The sequence below is a fragment of the Schistocerca serialis genome, chromosome 6 (genome assembly GCF_023864345.2).
Source record: "Schistocerca serialis cubense isolate TAMUIC-IGC-003099 chromosome 6, iqSchSeri2.2, whole genome shotgun sequence".
Classification (NCBI taxonomy): Eukaryota; Metazoa; Arthropoda; class Insecta; order Orthoptera; family Acrididae; genus Schistocerca; species Schistocerca serialis.
The window spans coordinates 286219812-286246018 of NC_064643.1; the positions used below are offsets into that span (position 1 = coordinate 286219812).

The window sequence follows — 26207 nt, forward strand, 5'->3', positions numbered from 1 at the left end:
TTTATCTGACAATAATAATTTTTAACATTAAACACCTAGTGTTAATGCATCAAATTACTATGTTTATGCAACCATGCTTCTTCCATGCAAAGGGTGTGGAAAGGTACAGTTGTTTCGTCGTCTAGCACTTAGTTTCAGCCTCTAGCAAAGTGACACAGATCCTGTCTCTATCCCTTGGGGCCATTGTGTTGAAAAGAAGAGGATTTGTATATCTGGCACAGAGCCACAAATCTCCATCGACACCTTCTCTTGTCACAGTGCTCTCCTTCATTGTCATTTCACCCCAAGCTACCTCTCTATCCGGCCATGATCCCCAATCTCTTTAGGCTTTGGTGATGGAATCCTGATTTTGCCACTGCTCTTAACATTCAAAATTGAAAGTTTAACAAATAATGTAATTCTCTGGACTCTTACACTAACCATTAATCAACTGTAGGGGAGTGCTTGTGTTTTCTCATCTTGTTAGTTGTTTCTATCTTAGAACTTCCATTGTCCTACTGTCTTCATTATAGATGTATGTCTTATGGTGTACAATGCATTACTTTTTGTTTGGGAAGATGTTTTGATTGGCTTGGATGCAGCGGTGTAAGTTAACAGTAATACTCAAAACTGATACTCACCTTGACTAGTTTCCATAATCCCACTTGAGTGTTGCTACTAAAGTCAATACAGATAGTTTCTGTCTTTCTGGGTAGTATCACATTTTTAGAATGAATTAAGTGATGAGATGGAGTTTGATTTTCTATTGCTCAGTTTTTAAGTCTTATCTGCTACTGTAATTATGATTGTGCTATCAATATTTTCTCTGATGGTAAGGATTATAAGAAAATATATTTAAAGTTTTTTTTCTTTCCATAGGCTAAATAGTGGGGTACAAGTAACTCCCTACCACATACAGCTGGACAGTCAGAATGCTCTGGAAATAGTAAAAAAGTATGATATAGTTGTGGATGCCACAGATAATGTTGCTACACGATATCTTCTTAATGATGCATGTGTCAAAGCAGGAAGACCACTTGTGTCAGGCAGTGCTTTACAGTTTGAAGGGCAGCTTACTGTTTATAACTATGAAGATGGGCCTTGTTATCGCTGCTTATTTCCTGTGCCACCACCACCAGAAACTGTTACAAATTGTGGAGACGGTGGAGTCTTAGGAGCAGGTTGTATGCATATAATCTACATTTGATTGAAGATTTGTATCCAAAGACCTGTCAGATAAAGTAACATAATATGTTAAGCAGCTAAATGATCAAAAATTGTGCCTTTTCTGCATTTCAATGTGTTATGGACTAATTTATGCCCATAATTTAGGGCACAAAAAATTTTTGGTAATTATAGTACATATGGGTAATCACAAAGTTTTAATTATCATGTAAAATAGTTATTAATTATTTTTTGTTTCCTTTCATGTACAAGTCTGCAGTCCTGACACACATCAAAATCCCAATACCATACTACCGTACCATGCTGCTAGTGGAGACAAACAAAAATGGTACAGCACTGTGATAAAGTGGAGTACTTTGCAACCCGTAGAAGTGTACAGTGACAGTGCACCATCATATGTCAAAGTGGAGATAGGTGACATGCAAGCATCCAGTCTGATCAAACAAGTATGAACAATGTTGAACTAAATGGAAGACGATCTCTCTTTGAAGAAACAGGAATTGCAAGATAAGCAGGGGCTCAGCACACCAGAATTGATAAGATAGTGAAAAAAGTGAGAAAGGTGTCAACAACTTGCCAGCCACTTTAAATGAAGGGTTCCATGACTGCTTACACCCACTAAAAATGCCCAACAAACCAAGGCAGCAGCAGAATTATTGCAGCTGTGTCAGGCCGGTCCAGGTGGCTTCTTTAGCCACCTAATCACCATGGACAGGTGTTGGGTGTGTCACTATGAGCCTCACAACAAAGGAGTGGAAACATGTGGATTCACCTGTGCCAAAAAAGGCAAAGACCCAATCATTATCACGAAAGCTGATACTGAGCAATCTTTTCGAATTATCATGGTGTAATGTTAATGGATTATGCTTGCAGGAGACATACCATCACAGGAGCATATTACTGAAATCTCCTGACAAGGTTATGGAAAACTGACAGGGCAAAGTGTCATGGGAAGCTGCCTTAGAGGGTGTTTTTTGTTCTATGGCAATGTTCCACCTCATTCTACACCAGACCCAGTACATCCCACACCTATCCCCTTGTATTCTCTAGATTTCTTCCTCCTCCCTCATGTGAAAAGACCATTGCATAGCAGACATTTTCAGAACAACAGTTAGGCAACTTTTGACAAGATGGATTGTTTTCTGAACAGTGAAAATGCAGATTGCTACAACAGAAATATCCACCAAGTAATCCACAGTTAGGAAAAACGTGTTGAAGTGTGACTATATGTAGGAGTAACATTATCACTGTGTCAGGGTCACACATTGATTTTTTTGTTGTGGTAATTAAAACTTTGTGATTACAGCACATACCATTGCAACATGTGTAACAAACCACAAATTTTATGGTAGCCATTAGTCCCGTATATCTCAAGTAATGCTAACCCTATTGTTTTAAAGCCTGAGATGTTCTACCAAAATTTTGTTGACTTCCAGCCATACTTAAATCATGTTTTTCTGTGTTTAGATTCTGAAGTGTACATTAAAAAACATAAAGAAGACTTCTGTTTAGTGATTAAAAATTCCTATTTAAAGTTCACCAGCTGCACAAATAATGGCCATTATGGACAAAGTGCTGGAAGACTTGCATGTGGAAGTCACATCACAAGCCCATTAAAATGCCTGAAAAGTTTTAAAAATTAATTTTGTTGCTATGGAAGCTTCATATACTTGAAAGATAGATGGAGATGTAGACATTAATATCTGTATGAAATAGTGCTGAGGAAAATGTTCCATGCTTAATGAATGCTACAAATTTCAGTTCTAATCAGACTAGTAGATTGGACTTGGGGAATGTTTTCTGAAAAAACAGAGATTTCAGCCAGGAAAACAATATTTGCTGATCTTTGAGATTGTACCAGAAAGAATGCAAACAGGAACAGGACACATTATAAAACCTTTATAAGCCATTTGAACACAGAACAGTTCTTAAACTGTTCTATATGTTGTGTGAGGAGGAGATATTTCACCAGGACAATGTTTCAGTCAAACTGCAGTGGCCAAATGCCATGACCTGCAGTAAAAATCATTGCTTCATGTAACTTGTCCTCCCTATCTGCTCAGTCAAGGATTACTTTTCCTACTCCCTCATGAGTAGAACAGATTCATTGGACAAATTGAATACCAATTCTTCTGAAACTGGTACTGTGTAGGCTTTAGTGGTGGTAAATGGACAACTGTGCAAACTGCCACAAAACTGTCAAAAACTGCACTCAGATGAATGTCAACATTGTACATTTGGGAAGTGATGCTGCTGGAAGACGAGCTGAGAAGTAATGCTATTGGATGAAGAGCAGTGTATCCTGAAACTGATGCCCTGTGAAGTTACAGAGAAAGATACAGCCATAACCTCTATAAACATTGTGGTGTGCTAGTGAGAAAAATCAAGCAAATCATCGAAAACCGCTGAGTCTTCTGCTTGTTCAATAAAATGTGGACATTACTGGGGTGTGTCAAAGGTGACAGCTTACAAAAGTTCACATGCCAATGTGACGAGACATATTGGACAAACAATGTGCGCCATCAAAGCTCAATGCATAGAACACCAGCAGCACACTAGGTTGATGTATCCTAACAAATCAGGAGTCACAGGAAACATCTTATCCCAGACACATGTGATGGAATATTAACACATAAGGATGTTACTACGAGGGTCGGTCAAAAAGTAATGCCTCCCATTTTTTTTCTACTTAAAGAAATTAAGTTAAGTGAAAAATTTGAATTTGGCGCCATTCCTCAAACCTTCTTCTGCAATCCACTGCAGTAGTAACTTTCTGTGTCAACAGGTGGCAGCACAGCAGAAGTTTGTAAGATGGCCGACATCGATGTTCGTTTGAGACAGCGTTGTGTGATTGAATTCTTGAATGCAGAAGGTGAAACGCCCATACGCATTCATGAAAGACTGAAGAAGGTGTATGGTGTTGTGACAGTGGATGTCAGCACTGTTAGACGATGGGTTCGTCGTTGTAAGGAAGCTGAAGGGCAAACACCGTTGACTGACGAAAAGCGGAGCGGCAGGCCGGTGAGTGCAGTGACTCCACACAACATTCAGCAAGTTGATGACATCATTCGTGGTGACCGTCGGGTGACTGCAGATGAAGTGTGTCGCATTATTTCTCTTAGTAAAGGCAGTGTGATCACGATTATTAAACAATTGGGGTACTCAAAAGTTTGTGCACGGTGGGTTCCAAGAATGTTAACCGATCAGAATAAAGAGGCAAGGAAAACAATAGCCTCCCAACACTTGCAGCGCTTCCGTTTGGAGGGAGATGAGTTTCTGAAAAAAATTGTGACCGGGGACGAAACATGGGTGCATTTTTTTGAACCCGAATCAAAGAGGCAGTCAATGGAGTGGCGTCACACAAGCTCGCCGAGGAAGAAAAAATTCAAAACTGTGCGATTGGCAGGGAAAGTTATGGCAACAGTTTTCTGGGATACATAGGGTGTGATTCTGGTTGATTTTTTGGAGCAGGGATGCACAATAAATTCTGTTCAATACGTCACAACCCTCAACAAACTTAAAGCACGTCTTCAGCGAGTTCGCCCAACAAAATCAATGGCAGATGTTCTTCTTTTGCATGACAATGCAAGACCACACACCAGTCGTCACACCTCTGACGAGATTGTCAAAATTGGATGGGAAGTTTTGCCTCATCCCCCATACAGCCCTGACCTGGCACCATCAGACTTCCATCTGTTCGGGCCACTAAAAGAAGCTCATCGTGGGATTCATTTTGAAGATGAGGAGGCCGTCAAAACATCCGTGCGTCAATGGCTTAGGAAGCAGAGCTGTGATTTTTACCGTGCTGGGATACATGCCCCTGTTCAAAGATGGACCAAAACTGTAGAGATGGGCGGAGATTACATTGAAAAATGACAAAATGATCCTCAATGTTGTGGTTTTCAACCTATGTAATTGCATTTAAATTTCCTGACAATTAAACGTAGAAAAAAAAATAGGAGGCATTACTTTTTGACTGACCCTCGTACAATCATGAAAATATTGTGTTGGAATCCTTAGAGAAGCTATCAAAATATGTTCCAGGCAAAATCTTATCAACTGGAACTGCAGCTATTGTCTCAACAGGGCTTGGAACCAGGGCAGCCAGGGTCCCTACGTTCACACTGCTGCATCCGGGGCACCCTACTGGATGTCATCAGCCATAGTCACCTCTTTGGGTACCAGTGCATGTTCTCAGGCTAGGACTGCATGCAAAGCTGTCCGTGGGCAAGGGGATGTAAGTTGACCTTGTGCCGCCAGGTGGTCAGTTCTGTAGTCCACATGACACCAACAATATGTATGACTGCTGAAGTACTGTGTCCACTAGACACTATATGTTGGCACTTCATCTGTACACTGTTTCAATTTTTGGGAAGTAATTACAGAATGCATAGAGTTATGGTGTAAACAGTGCTGTACTACAGCTTGAACAAAGCCAAGCCATGAATATTAAAGAAAATGCATTTAATGCTTTCCATAAAACCATAAGAAGCCTTGGTAATAAAAAGGATTAACTTCTCATAGTTTTACAGGAAAATTAATTGGACACATTGGAATGTCAGCAATGAGTTGTGCGTATCAGAATATCAAATGAAAATCACTGAAATTGGAGAGTTAATATTACTACTCTAAAACCAAGAAGAAGAAATGGTGAAGGAGAGGCTGTATATGCAAAAAAAAAGATTCGTAGGTGCTTTACCCTAATACGTTAGATGGCTCTTTGAATACTGCACTGAAATTGGTGATCAGGACACACAAGCGTATAGAACTGTCTATTTTTGATTCATATAGCATCAGTGACATTTTCTATAAGGATACGTGAACTAACCTGGAGCATCATCATTTGCCGGTATTTTAATATTGATTTTCTATCATACAGTACCAATAAAGGACACACACAGTTTTTGATTCCAGCTTTTAACCATTTGCAACAGTAAAATTTCCTATGAGAATTGAAGGACATAGTGCAACAGCTATTGACAGAATGTTTTTAGACCCAGTAATCTTCTTTGATGTAGATGTAAACCAGTACTTATTGATTTATCTGCCCATGACAGTTAAATGTTAACAATAAAAATATCCTAATCAGTTAGCTACAGATAATAGAAGAAAATTCGTGTGTCATAGGATCATAAGCAATGCTTCAATCGCATTGATTAGATATAAACTACAGGAAGAACATCAGGGATCCATACCAGATAGGGTTGATAGAAGGGATAGAGAAGATCCAACGGAGGGCAGCACGTTTCATTACAGGATCATTTAGTAATCACGAAAGCGTTATGGGGATGATAGATAAACTCCAGTGGAAGACTCTGCAACAGAGACGCTCAGTTGCTCGGTACGGGCTTTTGTTGAAGTTTCGAGAACATACCTTCACCTAGAAGTCAAGCAGTATATTGCTCCCTCCTACGTATATCTCGCGAAGAGACCATGAGGATAAAATCAGAGAGATTAGAGCCCATACAGAGGCATACTGACAATCTTTCTTTCCACGAACAATACGAGACTGGAATAGAAGGCAGAACCAATATAGGTACTCAAAGTACCCTCCGCCACACACCGTCAGGTGGCTTGCGGAATATGGACGTAGATGTACATGTATAAAGGAGAAAGCTAGATGGAAAACTCAACTCTTTTATAAACATATTCCTATTTCACCGTGTCTTGTTTCTTCCTAAAACAAACAAAATTAACCACAGTTACAAAGATTGGATAATTTCTGGTGTTTAAGTATTGTGTGCTAGGATGGAAAAGTTAATTATGTTGTACATAGAACATATTAACAATAAATGTTATGATGTGGAATATGTCAGCTGAACATAAGCAGGAATACGTATTTGAGATGATGAAAAAATATTTATTTAGCTACATGCTGAACATTTACAGTTTTTTCTATATCAGTGGCTAAATATTTCTGTTCAAGAATTCCTCTATGATGTTTAAAGAGTTGTTAAAGAGAAACGTCTTTAGTCTACATTTGAAAACACTTCTGATATCTGCTTACCTAAGTCAGAGGACAAATGGTTGTTAAGTGCTGAAACTCCATTACCACCAGTATTGTAAAATACTACTGTCAAAAAAATTGGAGCATATTATATGTTAAAAAATAAAACATTCAAGAAATAAGTCTAAAACATTTTGGACATCATTAAGCTAGAAATAAACAAAAATATTGATCCAAATTAAATTGAGCACCAGAAAAAACTGTGGTATAAACGGTGTCACATTCAAATCACTGGGCAGAAAATCCAGTTATTCCTTCCACATAGTGGCAGTAAACATTGCACCAACTTACAGCTAACCACAGAAAGATGTAAAATAATCCAACATTCTTGTTTTAGATCAGCATAGTGAGAGACACTTCTATGACAAAACATGCCAAACTGAGCTCTGTGATTATGTGATGACTCCATTTTAACATGTAATACAGCTGGACACAAGGAACCTTACACATATTATTTGATGTAGTGTAAGTCATTTCAGCTCATGTGCATTCCTGGAGCAGCTAAGTAGACACAGACACAGGTTGGAAAGTGGCTGAAATGCAGGCAGTCTTGTATCCAGGTCATAGCATACTCCTCAGTCAGATGGATGCAGGTAGGGGTGTTTAAGTAGCTTGCCTTTGTGTAGAATGTATGCAATAGAACCATCTAATGAGTAGCCGTCACTACTTGCACATGAGTGTGAAGAGGAGCACCCTCACTCCTGGGCCAGCATGATTCAATGTATGACCATAATGTCAGCTTCTGGTGTTAGCAGGTCATTTTTGCTTGAATGAAATCACATAATACCGGGTGGTGCAAATAAAAGTAGCCCATGAAAGTAAAAAGGGAATGCAGTGAAATTACAGACAGAAAGAGCTGAAATGGACTTACCATTTATTTACAATGAAAAATACATTTGTCAGCAACTTCACAGATGATGTCTTGTAATACCTGTATTGCGTATGGATTTATTTAATATACCTCTTCAAGTGCCCCCATAGGAAAAAATCAAATGTCATTAGATCCACCAAACATGGTGACCATTAATGTTTGCTGACAGTTCGTTCCTCAATGAAGACATCATTGGGCTCATTCCAGAGGTACCTTAGATGTGTGGCATTTTGCCCATCTTGCTGGAAGAATCAGTTTTCTCTTTCATATTCAGTGAGTTGTGTACAAAATTTATCTAAAATTTCCATATATGCAACCATGTTGAGAGTATTATCAAAAAATATCAGTCTGACCCAAATGTTTCTGGTACACCACACTAAACGCTGTTTGTTTCATCGTGAAGTGGTTGCTGACTCACAGTATTAGACCTCTCCATTGCCCAGTAGCTTGTGTTCTGTGAATTCACATGACCAGAAAGATAAAACCATGCTTTGTCACCCATGCTGTAACAAAAAGGGTTTAGCAAACCATCGTTGAAGATATTCAAAAGCCACATGCCATAATCTATACATTTCTCACTGTCAACCTTCCATAATTTCTGCGCTTCCATCACATGGTATGGCTTCAAATTAAGGATTTTCAATATCTGCTGGTAACTGCTACTTACATACATCTGTTGGGCCAATATATATGTAACTTCTTTGAGCTCTGAATAATTTTTCAGCAAATGTCTGCAATTACTTCTGGTATGCAAACTGAAGGAATTCTGTGTCGTTTTACAGTTTGCACAGATTCATAAGTGCACCAACTTTTATACAGACTCTGTATTACCGTCTTTGCTGGTAGTCCTCTATGCAGATACTTGACCCCAAAAATTTTGCAAGTTTTCTTAACTGAATCTGTTTTCCCATATCCTTCCACAATTTCAAGTCTTTCTTCTATCGAGTAAGTCATTTTGCGGACCACAAAGAGAAATTCTAACTTCACACATGAAATAAACTGAAATGCTGAAAGAAGAATGCTAACAATCGCACGTAAAACTGTCCACTGTTGTAACTATTTATTCTATTTCAGAAATCGAAATATTGCATTGTCATTCAAGGGGGAGGCAGGCTACTTGTAATTGCATCACCCAGTATTAGTCTTTGGGAGAGTAACACTAAATGTTAGCCATGAACCAGATGTAAGCTTGTTCAGCTATCACCTGAGCTAAGTTTGAGTTTGTTGATGACTCAGTCATGGTCTATAGAGAAAGTTGCAGAAGAGTCAAAACAGTTCCAAAATCACTTTGTTTTTCTGTGCAGTGTGTATGATTTTTCTCATGTTGATCATAAAATAGTCATACAAGTCCTTGATTATGATGACTTAGTTTTCTTCACATGACATTCTTAAATAACTGCTTCACAGATTTGTTGCTGCATTAGATTTGTCAATCTTGAGTTTTTGTGTGTGCTGCATCCTTCGTACAACTAAAACACGCTTTTTTTTTTTTTTACTCCGAACATGTTCTTGAAAAGGCATTTTTTAAATTGTTTGTATATAGAACTCCTTATATGTCTCAACCTTGTTTAAATTTCAGAAATTGTCACATGTTCATACCAGTATTGGCAACTGAATTAAGTATGTCAATCGTCATTTGTGTTCATTGTATTATGCTTGTGTGGTGTCTAACAACTTAAAGAGCATGCTCTTACCTGTATTTCACATGTCTTCAGATTAGTGATCTTTCTATCTTTTGGCAGATTTTATATTACACAGTCTTTTTGCATTACTCAGAACATTTGTTTTCCATTTAATTGACCACACCTTTGAATCCATTAAGTTTACATTAAAATGCATTTTGGAGCTCTACGTGCTGTCATTTGAATAGCACAGGGAGTTCCGTTTCCAGATCATGGAAAGCTTCCCTCAACTTTTTGGTATTTTCCTTAATATCCTCAACTCCCATTAGTTGTTTCCTCTATATTTTTATTTCTTTAGGCCTCTTCTTGCCCTTAATAATTTATAAAATTTTTGCTAACACGACATTGTTCATTTACCATTGACGATTAGAGACTGGAGTGCAAATCTGCATTTGAATTGAACAGTGATTGAAAAATTGACTTCACAAAATATAATTGTTATAGCAGACCAAGTAACTTTTGTTGAATGGTGTACTACAAAGTGACCCAGATACAAGACACTAATTTTCAACATAATCACCAACTGTCTTTAAACAATGGTCAGAACATTCTAGCAATTATTCAATTCCTCGATGATAGAAATCTGCTCCTTGGTCATGGAGCCATCTGAGATCTACTGTGTGGATGTCTTCATTGTCAGAAAATCTCTTTTTCCCAGATGTTTTTCCTTGGTTGCATGGACATTGTCTTCTGTGGTTGCTGTTATTGGTTGTCTTTCCCAATCAGCTTCACCCATGTCTGCATGGCCCAGGTGAAATTGTTGGCATCATTTCACTGTGGCAGGATATGACATTGCATTTGCTCCTTATACTGCCAAAATTTCGCAGTGCAATTTAGATGTTTTGCTCACAAGAATCTTACTGGCCCATGTACTTCAGTTTTGGAGTATGTTTCCAGTTGCTGTGCTGTTTCACTTGGACACTGTAATGCACCTGTTACTCGTTTCACAGCAGAACTTTATTTGCAGGAAACTCGCAACATGTATCCTATCTGACAAGGTGCCACTCATCTTACATGGTGGTCTTAGTGTGGTATGATGTGTAACTCATTTTCTGATGTTGCTATAATCATTAATAAAATTACTTAAAGATGATTCTGCTTGAGCCAAAATGCTTTTATTTTCCTCAGTACTAGCCATTTTAGGTGACGTCTACCATTACATAGATTTTATGCTGTGTGTCCGCACAGTTAGAAATTTAATTTCCTACTACACAAAAGTGTAAGAATATCATCACTCAAAATTTTATGACAGTGTCTTAAGCTATTATGGCAGTTGCACTAATCAAGTTTCTTTTTTATGATGGGAAGATAGCTTATGTGTAGCTGAAACTAGTAATTACAATAAAATTTGTTTGTGATCTGGACTTCAAGGTTTTATAATCCAAATATATTTAAAAATAGTTTCCTTAACATCAGTGAGTTCAGATTTACTCATTGAAGTGTGATGCAAGCTTCAGTTACTCGTACACTCACCATAGTCAGTTTGTTGGTTATTGACCTTTTCTGATGGCTTTGCTAATCTCATTGTATTGTAATGATCATCAAAGTGTAACACATATGTCATATTCCCAGTGATCCACCTCATCACCTTCTTTAATTTTGCTGATGACTTAAGTTGGGAATGAATTTTGGGCTAGTATATCTCCTTCATATAAACATCTTACAAACATTTTAGGTAAATATTATGAGTACACTTATCAAAAGCTTGATTTCATAATATTAATTGAAAGTGTTCATCAGTTCTGTGAAACAGCTTATAGCAGAAATAAAGACAGACCATTGCAGAGGACTCTTCTCAACCATGCTTCTGTGACCAACCCAAGAGGAAGTCATGTGCTCGACAACTGTCCTAACAGATACTCCTTAGCTGACATTTTTTCCAAATACATTCTTTGTATTATTCTACCATTTTGCCTACAATGCATTAACATACTTCACAAAAATGTGAACATACTCTCAAAACACACACACACACACACACACACACACACACACACACACAGAGAGAGAGAGAGAGAGAGAGAGAGAGAGAGAGAGAGAGAGAGAGAGAGTGCAGGGGCTACTCACAAAGAATCACATGGCATGACAGGTCAAAAGAATCGAAATCCTTCTAACAGTCATGTTTTATTTATGTATTTAATAGTATGTAACACTGATACATAAAATTTATGTGAATCAATTTATGGTTCTTCTTATGTTTGCATAGGTTTCTTATGGTGCACATATGATTCAGAAACATTCGCTGGTTGATCCATTCAGGCACCTAACATAAGTTTTCTGTACTGTGAATTTGGACTGATATTTTGCAATTTTTAATCTTAATTCATTATAATAAAAGTGTGTGTTTTGTGATTACTAAGTTTGTAAATAACCTTCAGAAACAATTGCTTTGATAACAAGTAAATATTCGCAAGTTACATATATGCATTTGTTGAAATGGTAGTTGGAATTGTACTGTCTCAGTTATGTGAATATACTTAAATAACACTTCTAACAGTAACAACTGTGCTCCCATTTAGCAGTTAAAGCAATTATATATGTACTAATATAAACTTCTTGTGCCTTTCCAGTTCCTGGGGCTATTGGTGTGTTACAGGCACTAGAAGCAATTAAGATAATACTGAAGATACCAGGTGTTCTCTCACAAAGATTGTTATTGTTTGATGGATCATCTGGAATATTCAGAAATGTTCGCTTAAGGAAAAAGAATCCAGATTGTGATGTTTGTGGAGAAAATCCAAAAATTACAACTCTTATTGATTATGAACAATTTTGTGGATCAAGAGCCAATGACAAGGTGAGCAGATTTCATTCCATTTGAAGACGTAGTACAGAAGCTGCTTGTTGGATAGCTGAACTTTAATTCAAGGTCAGTGTAGGAGTTGGTAAACAGTAGCCCAAGTAAAGCAGAAGTAGGTAGGAAATATCTTGCCGATTTTCATGTATTGCTACTCAAGTAGTATTATTAGGTATTCAGCCTTTGGTTTGTGATGTTCTAAAGTAATAGAGCTGTTTTTCCCCTGTTTACAAAACAGATCGTTCTTCATTTATTTGCGCAAATGTGTTTCAGTACATCTGTTCCCTCATCATTGAGTTATTATTTTTGTTATGTAGCCTGTGTTGACCGAAAAAATTTTTGTTTCCTAGAACAGTGTATGTGGTTAATAACAATGAAGGGAAGAAAAAGATTGGCTACCCATCCAAGACAAATGAATGATTTATGGGCAAAGAAACAATGAATTAAGATATACAATAAGAAAACGCTGATCCTCTGATGAAGGACAGATATTTTAAAACATATTTGGATAAGAAATAAAGAAAAATGGATATTTTGCAAAAGCTGGCAGACTTAGTTGTATAATAAAAAAAAAGTGAGATGAGCTCTTTGATATAGATGGCATGTAATAGTTGCCAGTCCCACTTATAGAAAGCTGTAAATTCAATCTTAAGAACCTGCATGATCCTTTGATAAAAATAAATTAAATTCTTGGAATAAACAGGATGTGTATTCCATAAAATTTACTTGTACTCATAACATCATTGGCACAGGAGAGACATGAGAGAGTTTTTGGCAGTAATGTTGAAGTCAGGAGCTAAACAAATTCTTCAAAATAATTATTAATTTAGCATCAGACATTTCAGAGGCAAAAGTGAGATGGTAAGAGGGGCAGATATTTAAGTGTGATGGCTGGCGATGGGTCCTAGCCATGTCAGGGATTGCAACAATGAGGTTAGGATGACGCAAATCTTGAAGATGGGTTGTGGATGAAAACAAATTGTGAAATATAATAACATTTAATAGGTGGTGAGCTATGAATACGTTAGTCATTCCCTCAATTTACAGTCATAGGATATATTGTAAACTGGCCCTAAAAGCATGGGGGACATATTTTAAGGTAGCAGGCTATACAGGGTGTCCAAAACGAAAGTTTATATTTGAAGAGCTCTCTATGCATGTGCAAAAAATCAGAGGAGAGTGTGGAGTACATTCGTCGCTTGTTTGGCCTTTAGGTATTCCGTTGACATGGAGTGCATCTCGGGAGCTGACCATGCGTTATGTGTGCAAGAATTTTACAAAAATGGTGATTCAGTGACTATAACACAGAGGCAATTTTTCAGTGATTGTGGATTGCATAATGTAAGTGATGCTCCAAGTGTTCCCCTTACTCAGGATTGAATCAAAACATTTGAGCAGACCAGTTCAACACTGGCTAAACTAGAATCCAGGTGACCAAGGTCATCAGGAATGAGCAAATCCATGGAGAGTGTAAATCGGGCTGTTCATGACGATCCTAACCTCTCCTTTCTTAAGCATGCAAGGTCTTTAAATGTGGATACATCATCATTGCACCAAATTCTGCAAAAAGATCTTAAAGTTAACCCTTATAAAATTCAATTGATGCAAGAATTAAAACCTCAGGATACCAGACATAGACTGCAGTTCATTAATGATGTGACTGAGTGTCCTTCAGTTAACATCATCTTGTTTTTTGATGAGGCTACTTTTCACCCAGACAGTCACATCAATAAGCAAAATTGCTGCTACTGGAGGGCAATGAATCCTAAACAGAAGCATGAGAAACCTCTTCATTCACCAAAAGTTACTGTTTGGGCTGCATTGTCAGATCAAGAAATAATTGACCCGTACTTTTTTGAGTACAGGAACAGTCGTGGAGTTACAGTGAATTTGGAACATTTTGCGTCAGCGTTAAATGACTTTATGGTGCCTGAATTGCAAACCTTTCAAGGTTATAGCCAAAGAACATGATTTCAGCAAAATGGATAATGATGGTGTTTGGTTTGTGGGGCACTCAACTGCTCAGTCATCGGCACCTGTACAAAGTCCCAATTTTTACATAGTCCAATTTGTTTTTTACACAATCCAATCTAGCCACGATCACAAATGGTGGTGGTGATGATGACAAAATGATGAGGACAACACAAGCACCCAGCCCCCAGGCAGATGCCACAGCAAGATGGAGCCACAGGACACACATTCAATGTGACTATACTGCGAGTTCGTGAAACTTTCCCTGCCAAATTGATCTCCAGGAGGAATGACTTAAATTGGCCACCTTGTAGTCCAGATTTGAGCCCCATGGATTTTTTCTTATGAGGTATGTCAAATCTAAAGTGTATGTCAATAGTCTGACTTCTCTGGAGCAATTGAAATGAGATATCCATGGTGAAGTGTCTGCCATCTCAGTGCCTACATGCTGAGCCGTCATGCAAAATTTTGTTCATCATTTAAATGAGTGCCTTTGCCATTTGGATTGTGTTAAATGACATTATTTTTAAGAGGTAAACTCCTAAGCTGTATATTCCAATAATAAATAAAGATTTTGTCAAAAGACTTCAACCTCTATTTTATTTTGACACTTCAGATGTAAAGTTTCTTTTGAGACACCCTGTATGTCTTGAGCATGCGACTCTGTCCGTGCACACTCTACAAGTCCAACTGGAAGCTTGTATTAGTAGCCATATGTAAGTGTTGAGTCTTACAGGAGCTAAATTCCAAATTAAAGGCAAATATAAAAAAAGTAATTGAATTGTGTGCCCCATGGGATGTTAGTGTAGGAAGACAGGTTGCCAGGAATAGCGGAGCATTGAACTGTTGCTGGCAGAGATCTGGCCAAAGGCAAATAATTACTTTGCACAAATAATCTGTAAACATATCTTTATTCAACTTTGATCAGTCCTGAAGTACCATCCAATATAATAATCCGATGTTCGCAACAACATACAACAACATTAAACACACCGTGAGAATGGCAGGACATGGCGTAATCTGGTCTTCAGCCCATGACCAAGTGAACTGAATCTGCTTGGCTGCTGTGGGACAGTCCTATGTCCCATCTGCAGAGGTCATCTGTTTCAGCAGCTGGGGGAGACCTATCCCTGGTGCAGATCATTGGCTGTGGCACTGTCCTGTGCAACTGCTATCGGCATTCTCCAAAATTGTGCAGTGTTTTACCAACTATCGCCAGGCTCCATCTTATGTGGTATTGATACACATGAATAACACCAGAAATTCCATGGGGCTGTTGAAGGATGATACTTTTGTATTTGCTGACATCACAACATTACAAAATTGCAGCAAAATGGAGGCAGAAGTGCAGAGGAATCAATGCTTGGTGCGCAGATTGGTAGTTGACACTCAATTGTAACATATTGCATGTAGATAAAAGTAAACCATTTTGTCTATAATTGCATGATTTCTGAACAATCACCAGAAGTAATCACAACCATTAACTCTTTAAGACTGGTATTAGCTGTACAGTGTGGCCTCACATGATGAAGCACTGCTGTGTGCAGAAACAGTGTTTCAGTGGATGGATGCATGATAAGAGACTAGGTGTGATGAAACAAAGGCCATGTTTCCCGTCCTTCTTTTGACTCTGGGCTTTGAAGCAAACTGGCTAAGTCAGAAGTATGTATTTCCATTGGTTGTGAAGTTCTAACCTACAAATTATTGGTGCACATTATTTTTGACACATGAATTACTTTTATATAACAGTGATGAGAATGTGCTACCACATCTCCATTCTGAATAGGAACATCCAGCTTCACTCAATAATAAAAAATGTTATTTTATATTAAGTGATCGATGGTTTAGTCAATGTTTTTTCTGACGTATTATTGGTAATCAGTCTTATTATATACAGGGTGATTCAAAAAAACTTCTTTTACAACTTTGGGGGCTGTTTCCTTGCACCCAAACAAAGAAAAAAATTCAAATAAACATATGTGAAAAAATCTTTCATTTTTTAGTTGTTATAAAAGTTTACAATCAGCAGCTTTCCAGATCAACCCAAAGGGGTCAGTTTAGTCTTTCAAAGAATGCTTTGACTCTTTGTATGCATTGTGTCCTAGGCAGTAGTGTCTTGTACTCATTCAAAGAATGCGTTGATGGTTTGTGTCATAGATGGTGATGTGGTGTCGTTGAGAGTTGTTTACATTTGTCATTAGTCTGCCTTCAAAATTACAGTTATTTCCCATATAGTGAGGTAATTAAAATGTTTTGTTTAACCATGGTGAGATATTCATTTTGTGAGCAGGTTGACATGATTTTTATGTACATCTGTGCAAGTGGGAATGCCATTGAGGCTGTATAGCTGTACCAGATGGAATTTCCAGCCCGAAGAGCTATCCAAATTTTCCTACTAATTGAATGGAACGCTTTGTTACCTTAACCCAGATAGTCCTGAATTATTTGTTTTTCAAAAATGATTTATATCTCATCTACATTCATTCACAAGGTTGTAAGGAAGGAAGTAAAAACAATTTTGAGTATTTATTTTTATTTGGTATTTTCAAAAATGGGCATACCTCCAGAAGGACGTCAAGACAATAAGGGAACATGTTTTTAAAGTATATGACATTGCACAATTAACTTGTTTTGGTTTTTATACTTTCAAATAAACATAAATAAATTTGAAATATGAGCTAAAACAGCTAATAAATACAAAAAACAAAGAAAATAACCTATACAAATATTTTATGTACTAGTATGATAAGACAAAAAGCAACAAACATGAAGTGGTTCGTCACATTTTATGCACATAGTAGTAGTTTTTTTGTGGCAACTTCGACATTTCAGCTGCTGCTTCTTTTTTGTTATCTCATTTGTTGGTAATTCAGCAACATAAAGTTCTCTTCCATCAAATCTAGAATCTAATTTTGCGCTCTTACTAGGATGTCCTCTTCTGGTAGTGACTCTTTTGTTACTTTCAAGAATTGCAGTGACAATTCGACAACGAAATGTCAGATGATCTATGGGTTCTTCGTTGTGCTTGTAAAGATCCCAGACATTTTGCTCTGCAATGTCTATAAAATGTGCAGTGATCGGGAAATACCACTTTTTCCCTCTTATAGAGCATGTATATAGGGATACATTTTGGTCAGCTCGATCTGTGCCTCCCATATGAGTATTGTTGGAGTGTAATAAGTTAGGTTGAGGCACACTAACCCTTTTCTTTTGTTCCCTGGAAAATCTTGCAGCAGAGCATAGTGGCTAAAGTAACAACATTGTTGTCATTCCAACGTACAATGGAAATCCCGGATGCTGAGTCAGAACAAACTTCATATGATCCTCTATTTTCTTTTATCATTTTATCTACAGATGATAGAGTACAATTCTTAACTCTGTTTCCTCTTATTGTTCCTGTTGCTTCCACACCCCTCTCTTTTAGGTCATGTAGTAGTTCAATGCTGGTAAAGAGGTTATCAAAGTATATTCGATATGGAACATGTGCAAGTAACTGGTCAACATAACTCATTACCACACCATCCCCCATACCTTTCGTTTCATAATCCTTACTACATGTGTCAGCTCCTTGGTAGAGTTCGAGCCAAATAATATAGCCACCACTTGTGCCTCCACACCAAAATTTGAATCTGCATCAGTTTGGTTTCCCTTTTATGAATTGTTTGCACCTGTGACTTCTGAAGTATGGGACCATCGATTCATCGATGGAATGATGCCGCACGTGAGGCACAAATTGTTTGAATCTATCATTCAGCATACATAGTAAACGGTCTGATTTATCTAAATTGTCATTGTTGCATACAGGCAAATTGGAAAAGACAAAGTCAAATCGATCTCTGGACATGGCATTTGTTATGAGGTCGTTGTGACTGTCCTTATATGATTGCCAGTACACCTTTCTGCATGACACTGTTACATATCCACTTAGCAGAAGTACTGCAATAAACACCAACATCTCATCTTCTGAACAATCACCTAGTCTATTTCTCTTGCCTGCATACTGATTTGTGTGAGTGACCATCTTTTGAAGCACTTCGTTATCAAAAAACTGTTGGGAATATTCAAGCAGTTTTCGTCCTTTCTTCATTGCAACTGTGAACATTAGAGACCATACAGATGTTGGGTTAACTATTTCACCACTTTTCCAGTTATATTTCTTGAGGTTTAGAACTTTATTCTTCAATAGTCTTGCTAGTTTGTTTGTGGTTGTTGTTGTTGTTGTTGCTGTTTTTGTACTGCTGGAGAGTTGTGGAAGAACATCAGATGTAAAGGATTGTTTCCTTGTTGCATTCACAGCATTACCATTGGTAGAAATGGCTAAATCACAAAGCGCAGTAGCATTGAGTTGACTTGCTGGTAATTTATCTATACTTGGATTTTCTTCAGCACCCGAATCTTCATCTGTTATGTCGTCAGTTGAATTTAGAGGAGGGTGTAATGTTACATTCACACCAGTATTAGGTATTTCCTCATCTTTTGATTCTAACATGTCCAAAAGTTCCATCGGTGTACATCAATTTCTGTGAATACAAAATGACAAAACGTTACCCTGACGTCCGTCTGGAAGGGCGGTTGAAAACATTATTGAATTACAACTGACGAAAACTTTCAATCGTAATATGAACCCTTAAATAATATAGGTTAATTCTTTAAGATATTATATGACAAGTTTCAGAATTATTGACGCACTATGAAAGAAAATTTACATACCCGTCGATGACAAGGTCAGTTAGTTCGTCCATGGTAAAATCGGCCCTATTTTCAAGACACAGTTTCTCACTCACTATGAACGACAGTGTCAAACTGACTGTCACAGTGCGCAACTGACTATACCTACTTCATATAACAATGTGTCACAGTCCGTTGCAACAATGTGTTATTCGCAAAAATAAATAATTTCAACAGTGAGTGACGTCATCCTTCCAGAAGGACGTCAGGGTTATCTGAGTTAATATGTGTACACAACTGAAATGTTGAAGACAGACTTATGATGAATAACAAAACGTAAACAACTCTCCATCACACCATATTTCTATCTGGGATACACTGAACACACTGCATCATAGCCTTCTATGAATGAATGCAGCGCACAACTATCTAGAACACAATAGATACAGTGTCAAAGCCTTCTTTGAGGGAGTACATTGAACATATTAGGTAGTACCTGGTGAGATTTTGAATTTAAATTTTCATTAATAATACAAAAAATTCTTTAGTGTACGGAACCTGTTCCTGAAGTATGTAAAAGTATTTTTGGATCACTCTATATATGTCATTACATTATTGTACAATGTACTGTAGTATAGAAAGAGAAATGTGACTCTTAATTTATCATTTCAGTGAATATGTACTTCTCAAAATAAATCATCTGCAAATTAAGGAACAAAGAAAGGAAAGAACTGAAACTTTGATTAACTGAGTTACATTTTATAGCTCTGTGGTGGTAATGATGGGTAGCTTGAAAATTTTGTTTCACTTTGTAGTGAAAGCATGCTTTTATTGGTCCATGATATGATGGTCCTGGTAATGTGGCCACACTTGTATTGGTCCGCCAAATGACGAGTCTCATGCTTAAAAGCTTAAATATCTGTGAGTATGCATGTGCAGTGATTTAAAATGGAATAACCACATAAAAGCAATCATAGGAATGCTAGATGGTAGACTGAGATTCATCTGAAGAATCCTCTGGAAGTGTAGCCCAACCATGAAGAGGTAGTTTATGAAACCCTCATTTGAGCTATCGCATTGCTTATCAGTCGAAGACTTCCCCAAATAGGATTCATAGAGGAAATAAAGAGGATTCTAAGATGAGCAGCGTGTTTCATCACAGTTTCATTTAATATGGTGAAAGTGTTTCAGAGGTGCTCCTTCAGCTTCAGTATCAGAACTACAGGAGAGGCATTTTTGTCCTTATGTGTACCTCATAAAAACGCCATGAAGGTAAAACTAGAGATACTACAACTCATGTGGAGGCTTATCAGCAATCATTCTTCCTGCACACCTTTTGCAGCTGGAACAGGAAAGCAAGAAGGTGATAGTAGTATGCATAGGACCCTACCTAGCTACATACCATAAGATGTGTTGTGGAGTATGTAGATGTGAGGGTGACATTTGTGATCGGGATAAGTTGGATATCAAATTGATCATCACTCTTTGATCCAGGTGATTTTTTTATTTCAACTGTTTTAGCTTTATACTGTTTTATTGTCACCAGTTTTGTTCTCACGCTATTAACTATATTAACAGCTTAATGCTCTGTGTTGTATGAGGGTTGAATGAAAAGTAATGCCTCCACCTTCATTAATTGGGTTTGGATGGGAATGTCTTAGTAAATCAAATGGAGAAATAATCCTTAGAATGTGATCTTTAATTACCAATATTCACTTTTCCACATAATCACCCGCCAGTTGGATACATTTCTGCCAAATATGAACGCGTTTTCTGAAGCCATCATGGAAGAAGTCGACACTCTGTTTCCACAACCACAGTCTCACAGTTCTCTCAAGTCTTCATCAGAAGCAGAATGATATCCCCGCAGATCTTCTTTCATTATCAGGAACAGATGGCAGTCAGACGGTGCTAAATCTTGATTGTATGGAGGATGTCGTATGGTGATGAGATCCTGTCTCTGGAGTTCTGCTGTGGTGGCATGTGAAGTGTGTGGTTTGGCATTGTCATGCTGCAGGAAAACATTTCCCTTTTCCTTTCGGACCCTTGTTAGCCATAATTTCAGAGTTCGCAGCGTTGTGATGTAATGCTCTGAATATATTGTTGTTCCACGATCTAGGAAATCAACGTGGATAACACTATCTTCTTCCCAGAACACTGTGGCCATGATTTTTCCAGCTGAGGGCTGCGCCTTGAATTTCTTTTTCTGGGGTCTTGAATTTCTTTTTCTGGAGTGAGTCTTTGTGTCGATATTCCATAGACTGATGTTTCGTCTCCAGGTCGTAATGGTGTACCCACATTTCATCTCCTGTCACAATTGAATGGAGAAAGGTGTCACCTTCATTCTCATAATGCAAGAGGAGTTCCTGGCAAATTTCAAGTCTGTGTGCTTTCATTTCAGGAGTCAGCATCCAGGGTACCCATCGTGCACAGATCTTCCAATAGCCAAGCAAAGCAAGAATGCAACGCATTTGTTCCTGCGAAATGCCGATGTGCTTGCAATTTCTCTCTGAGTGATACGACGCTCGTCCTGAATCAATCTGTTAACATTTTGTTCGTGAAACACAGTGGTTGCTGTTACAGGATGTTCAACTCTTTGTGTGTCATGCAGGTCAAATGTTCCCACCTCAACATCTTTAAACTTACTCATCCAATGACGCACAGTACTCACATCAACACAATCACCATAAACTGCTCTCATTCTCTGATGAATCTCATTTGGGGTGACACCTTCTGCTGTCAAGAATTCAATGAAAACCGTTCAATGCTACGGCTTCCCGCCAACTGGAGCTGTAGAGAAGAGGCTACGGAACAATACCAATACTGCCAACTGTTGAAGAGTTATTATGTATCACTTGAACTAGAGTGTATTTAAAGACAACAGTGCCCTAGTACAGAGATTTTTCAATCCCCACAGATCATAATTGTTTTCTACTTTTGATAGCTTTCATACATTTTTTGTCACTCTGCAAAATTAAGTTTCCATTTTGCAAGAAATGTAATTGAATTACTTAAAAGAAACATATCATGGGTCCTGCACTTGAAAGTTATCTCTTTGCATACAGTATTGATCACTGAAATGGAGCTTATTGTGGACTATGCACTTATCATTTTTCTGCTTACTGTTAGTCCAAGTTTTAAAAAAGAATAATACCTGATGTCTGTAGGGATGGCAATCAAAGCTGCTGTGCCCCTGTACATAATACTGTGTTAGATAGTCTGCTTTTTAAAAAAGAATAATAGCTGATGTACATGTAGGGATGACAATCAAAGCCGCTATAACCCTGTGTGTAATACTTGGATATACACCATAGCACAAGGCCGCCAGTGCAATACACTTTGGGGGTGGGTCACATGACTTCTGCACATGGCACAACATCTGCCGCACCATCTACCAGAGCCCTCCTCTTTATAAATACATTGCAGCAGGCTCTTACCCTCATATTGTGTTCATACTTACTGTGAGCAACTGCTTGTATCATTGCCTGGATTGTTTCTGTCTGTCAGTCTGTGTGTGTGTGTGTGTGTGTGTGTGTGTGTGTGTGTGTGTGTGTGTGTGTTCTCAACTGTTGTTCATTTGTATGTGGTCACAACTCTACCTCACTCTACAGATGTCAAAGAACTCCAAGCATTTTTATTTAAAATTTCTTACTATCACAAATTTATTCTGGGTACAGCCGCATTGGCCCATCCCCTTCATGAGTTCCTCCACAAGAGCATTCCTTCTCAGTGGACACCGGACTTCAAATGCACATTTACGTTTTTGAAATCTAAATTACATTCTGCTCCTTGTTTGGCTACTTTCCATCCTGGCTACCACCTGGTTTGGCTATGGACAATTCTTAGTATGGTCTCAGTGCCATTCTTGCACATCAGTTTGAGGATGGTTCAGAACATCTGATAGCTTAATGTCAGGAATGCTCAACTCCACTGAGCCATGCTACTCCCATGTTGAAAAGGAAGTGCTTGCTATTGTCTATGCCCTCATAATTTCATGTGTTCTTGTATGGTACAAAGTTCCAACTCATTATTGACCACAATCCTGACAAAGCAGCACATTTTTTCTGTCTCGCTATAACTGTGGAATACTTTTCAGCCTTCCCACAACATTCCAATAAAGTGGGAGGGTTTCCTATTATCAGCTCCTGAGTTGCAGCTGCTGTCACTGCTGATCCGGTTTTGCTTCAAGTTATTCATCTCATTCAATATGGTTGGCCTGACAAGCCGCTGGAGAGGGCTTCTGATCCTTTGCATAACTACTTATATCTGTGTCACCGCCTATGATGGAGCTGTACTCTTAGCTATGTGTGGGCTGTAATGGCAGCCACCCTACAATGGGATGTGTTTTGTCTCCTACGTCAGGGTCACTGGTGGTGGGGGTCTCATGTAACAAGTTATTGGCCCATCAGCACGGTTTGGACCGGCATTGACGGTAGTGTGCTACTCACCAGGTGGCACCATGAGCGAACCTCTGTCTGTGTCTCCCACTGCCTTATCCATGGGAACTAGCCCTTTTTGATTTCATGGGACCTTCCATAAATACTTCCTGGATGTCGATTGTTGATGCTTTCTCTAAATTTCCATAAGTTATCTGCTATCCTGAGACATCAGCCACAGCCATGATTCAGGCCCTCTCCAAAATTTGTTCTGTTGAGGGATTGCCGTATGCACTTTTGATAGGTTTTGATCCACAGTTTGTGACTTAGGTCTTCAAGGATTTTGCACACAGTTGTTCCTCCTTTTGACCCCAATCTAACGGCAAGGCAGAATGTCTCATCTGCATGTTCAAGGTGAAAATGAAGAAGTATGTCATGTACTCCTCAACGGGCAATGCCTTGACACACTTCTTGAGTTGCTACAGGTTTACTTTGAGGGGGATTGGACTCCGGCCAAGATGTTCCACGGTCTCCAACCATGCACCCTCCAGCATCAACTCATGTCGCCCAACTAGCAAACTTCGGCGTGGTCCTCATCATGACCTGCTCCTGGCTCCATGATGTGAGCTTGGGAGTTTGACCGCCCTCCGAAGTGGTTCCAGCCGTGATCCGTGGTTGCCAAGGTCACTGCTTCTGCGTGCTGCTCACCAGTGACAAGCTGCTGGTGTGCCGCCACGGCCAGTTGTGTCCTTGCACCGCAGCGAGGGACGTGGATTCACCTCTGCTGCCTCCACCTCCTTCTTCAGCACTTGTCTTGGCCTCATGGGGTGTCCGTGCTACAACGGCTGACCCACCTTCATTGTGGATGTCACCGTCTTGTGCCTCTCCTCTGGAGTCCTGCCCACCAGTGCCTGCTGCCAGGCCTTCCCATGATGCTTTGCTGTCACTGGCAATTTTGCTGGCGACTTGGGCCGGTGCCTTTGGACTCTTCAACACTGGCGTCCCTGGCACTCTGACTTAATAGCCAGCACCTTCGCCATTTACACAGTTCCACCACATCAAAGAAACAGATGTCGAGATGCTACCAGTGCCCTTGTCTCCGGTCCTCTCTTATGCTACTGGGGCAGCTGCTGGGCATGCCCCTACTCACTTTTTCTGGCCCGGAATCTCCTGCTGCCACCCCCATCACCCTTTCCCCAAGAGGGGAGGGGTGCTATAACCCTGTATGTAATACTTGGATACACACTCTGGCACCAGGTCACCTGCACACTACACTTCAAATATTCCACCAACAGCATCTGCATGTGTCGGCCGCCAGAGGCCACCTTTGGTGGGCCACATGACTTGAAAACATGGCACGGTATCTGCTGCACTATCTACTAGACCCCTCTTCTTTATAAGTGCAGTGCAGCAAGCACTCACCCTCATATTGTGCATACTTACTGACAGCAACTGCTCATATCAGTGCCCGGATTGTTTCTGTGTTTGTGTCTGTGGCCTCAACTGTTGTTCACTTATATGTGGAAGAAAAATAAGCTTGGTTCATTGTGGCCGCGCTGTTGTTTGTGTCTTACGGTATGGTACAAAAGTAATGTCAACTCAAATGTGAATCAGTTGTCTCAAAATATTTGCTTTTGACAGTTCCATCTATTACACACTTTGGAAAAACCTCCAAAATGACCTCAAACAACAAAAAGAAACATTGAAATAATGAACTTTTTCAGGCAGACATTGTTGGCAACCAAGGATCTTATTAGCTGCTGAAAGTAACAACATGTTTCGCTCACTTATTTTGCCTTATCTTTGCTACTTGTTGCTACTTGGTGACATGAATTTTACCATATTCAGCGCACTCTAATAAAACATTTATAAACTTAGCATGCTGTTACAATGCGTTTCAAGGCATATGTGTAAGTTTACTACCTGTTTGAAAAACAGCAGTTGATATCAAGTCTTCTAAAAATCTTGATTGTCAGTATTTAAATGTGAGTGGGAAATGTCCTAAATCTACGTCTACATTTATACTCTGCAAACCACCTTGAGGTGCATGCAGAGAGTACATCCTATTGTACCAGTTATTAGGGTTTCTTCCTATTGCATTCACATATGGAGCACGCGAAGAATGATTGTCTGAATGCCTTTGTGCATTCAGTAATTAATCTTATCCTCACGATCCCTGTGAGCTATGTGTAGAGAGTTGTAGTATATTTCTAGAGTAATCTTTTAAAGTCAGTTTTTGAAACTTTGTTAATAGACTTTCTGGGGGTAGTTTACATCTATCTTCAAGAGTCTTCCACTTCAGTTCATTCAGTATCTCTGTGACACTCTCCCACAGATTGATCAAACCTGTGACAATTTGTGCTGACTTTCTCTGTATACATTTAGTATCCTGTTAGTCCTGTCTGGTACGGGACCCACAAACGTTTAGCAATATTCTAGAACTGGTCGCATGAATGATTTGTAAGCAATCTCTTTTGAGATTGGTTTTCCTCAGTGTTCTACCGATAAACCGAAGTCTACCACCTGTTTCACCCACAACTGAATCTATGTAATCATTCTATTTCATTGGCAGATTCCAACAGTGACTCATTGTTATTATAGTCATAGGACACTACGCTTTTTTTCCTTTTGTAAAGTGCAAAATTTTACATTTTTGAGCATTTAGAACAAG

At 38.8% G+C, this 26207-nt stretch overlaps 1 protein-coding gene across 2 annotated transcripts in view; it reads left to right on the top strand.

The window, feature by feature from the left end:
• Positions 1–26207, top strand: part of LOC126484192 (adenylyltransferase and sulfurtransferase MOCS3) — a 206184-nt gene that overhangs the window by 154099 nt on the left and 25878 nt on the right. For both annotated transcript variants that reach the window (XM_050107606.1, XM_050107604.1), the window contains exons 6-7: positions 859–1160; positions 12295–12521. In XM_050107606.1, coding sequence (XP_049963563.1) covers positions 859–1160; positions 12295–12521 — 529 coding nt within the window. The remainder of the gene's footprint in view (positions 1–858; positions 1161–12294; positions 12522–26207) is intronic.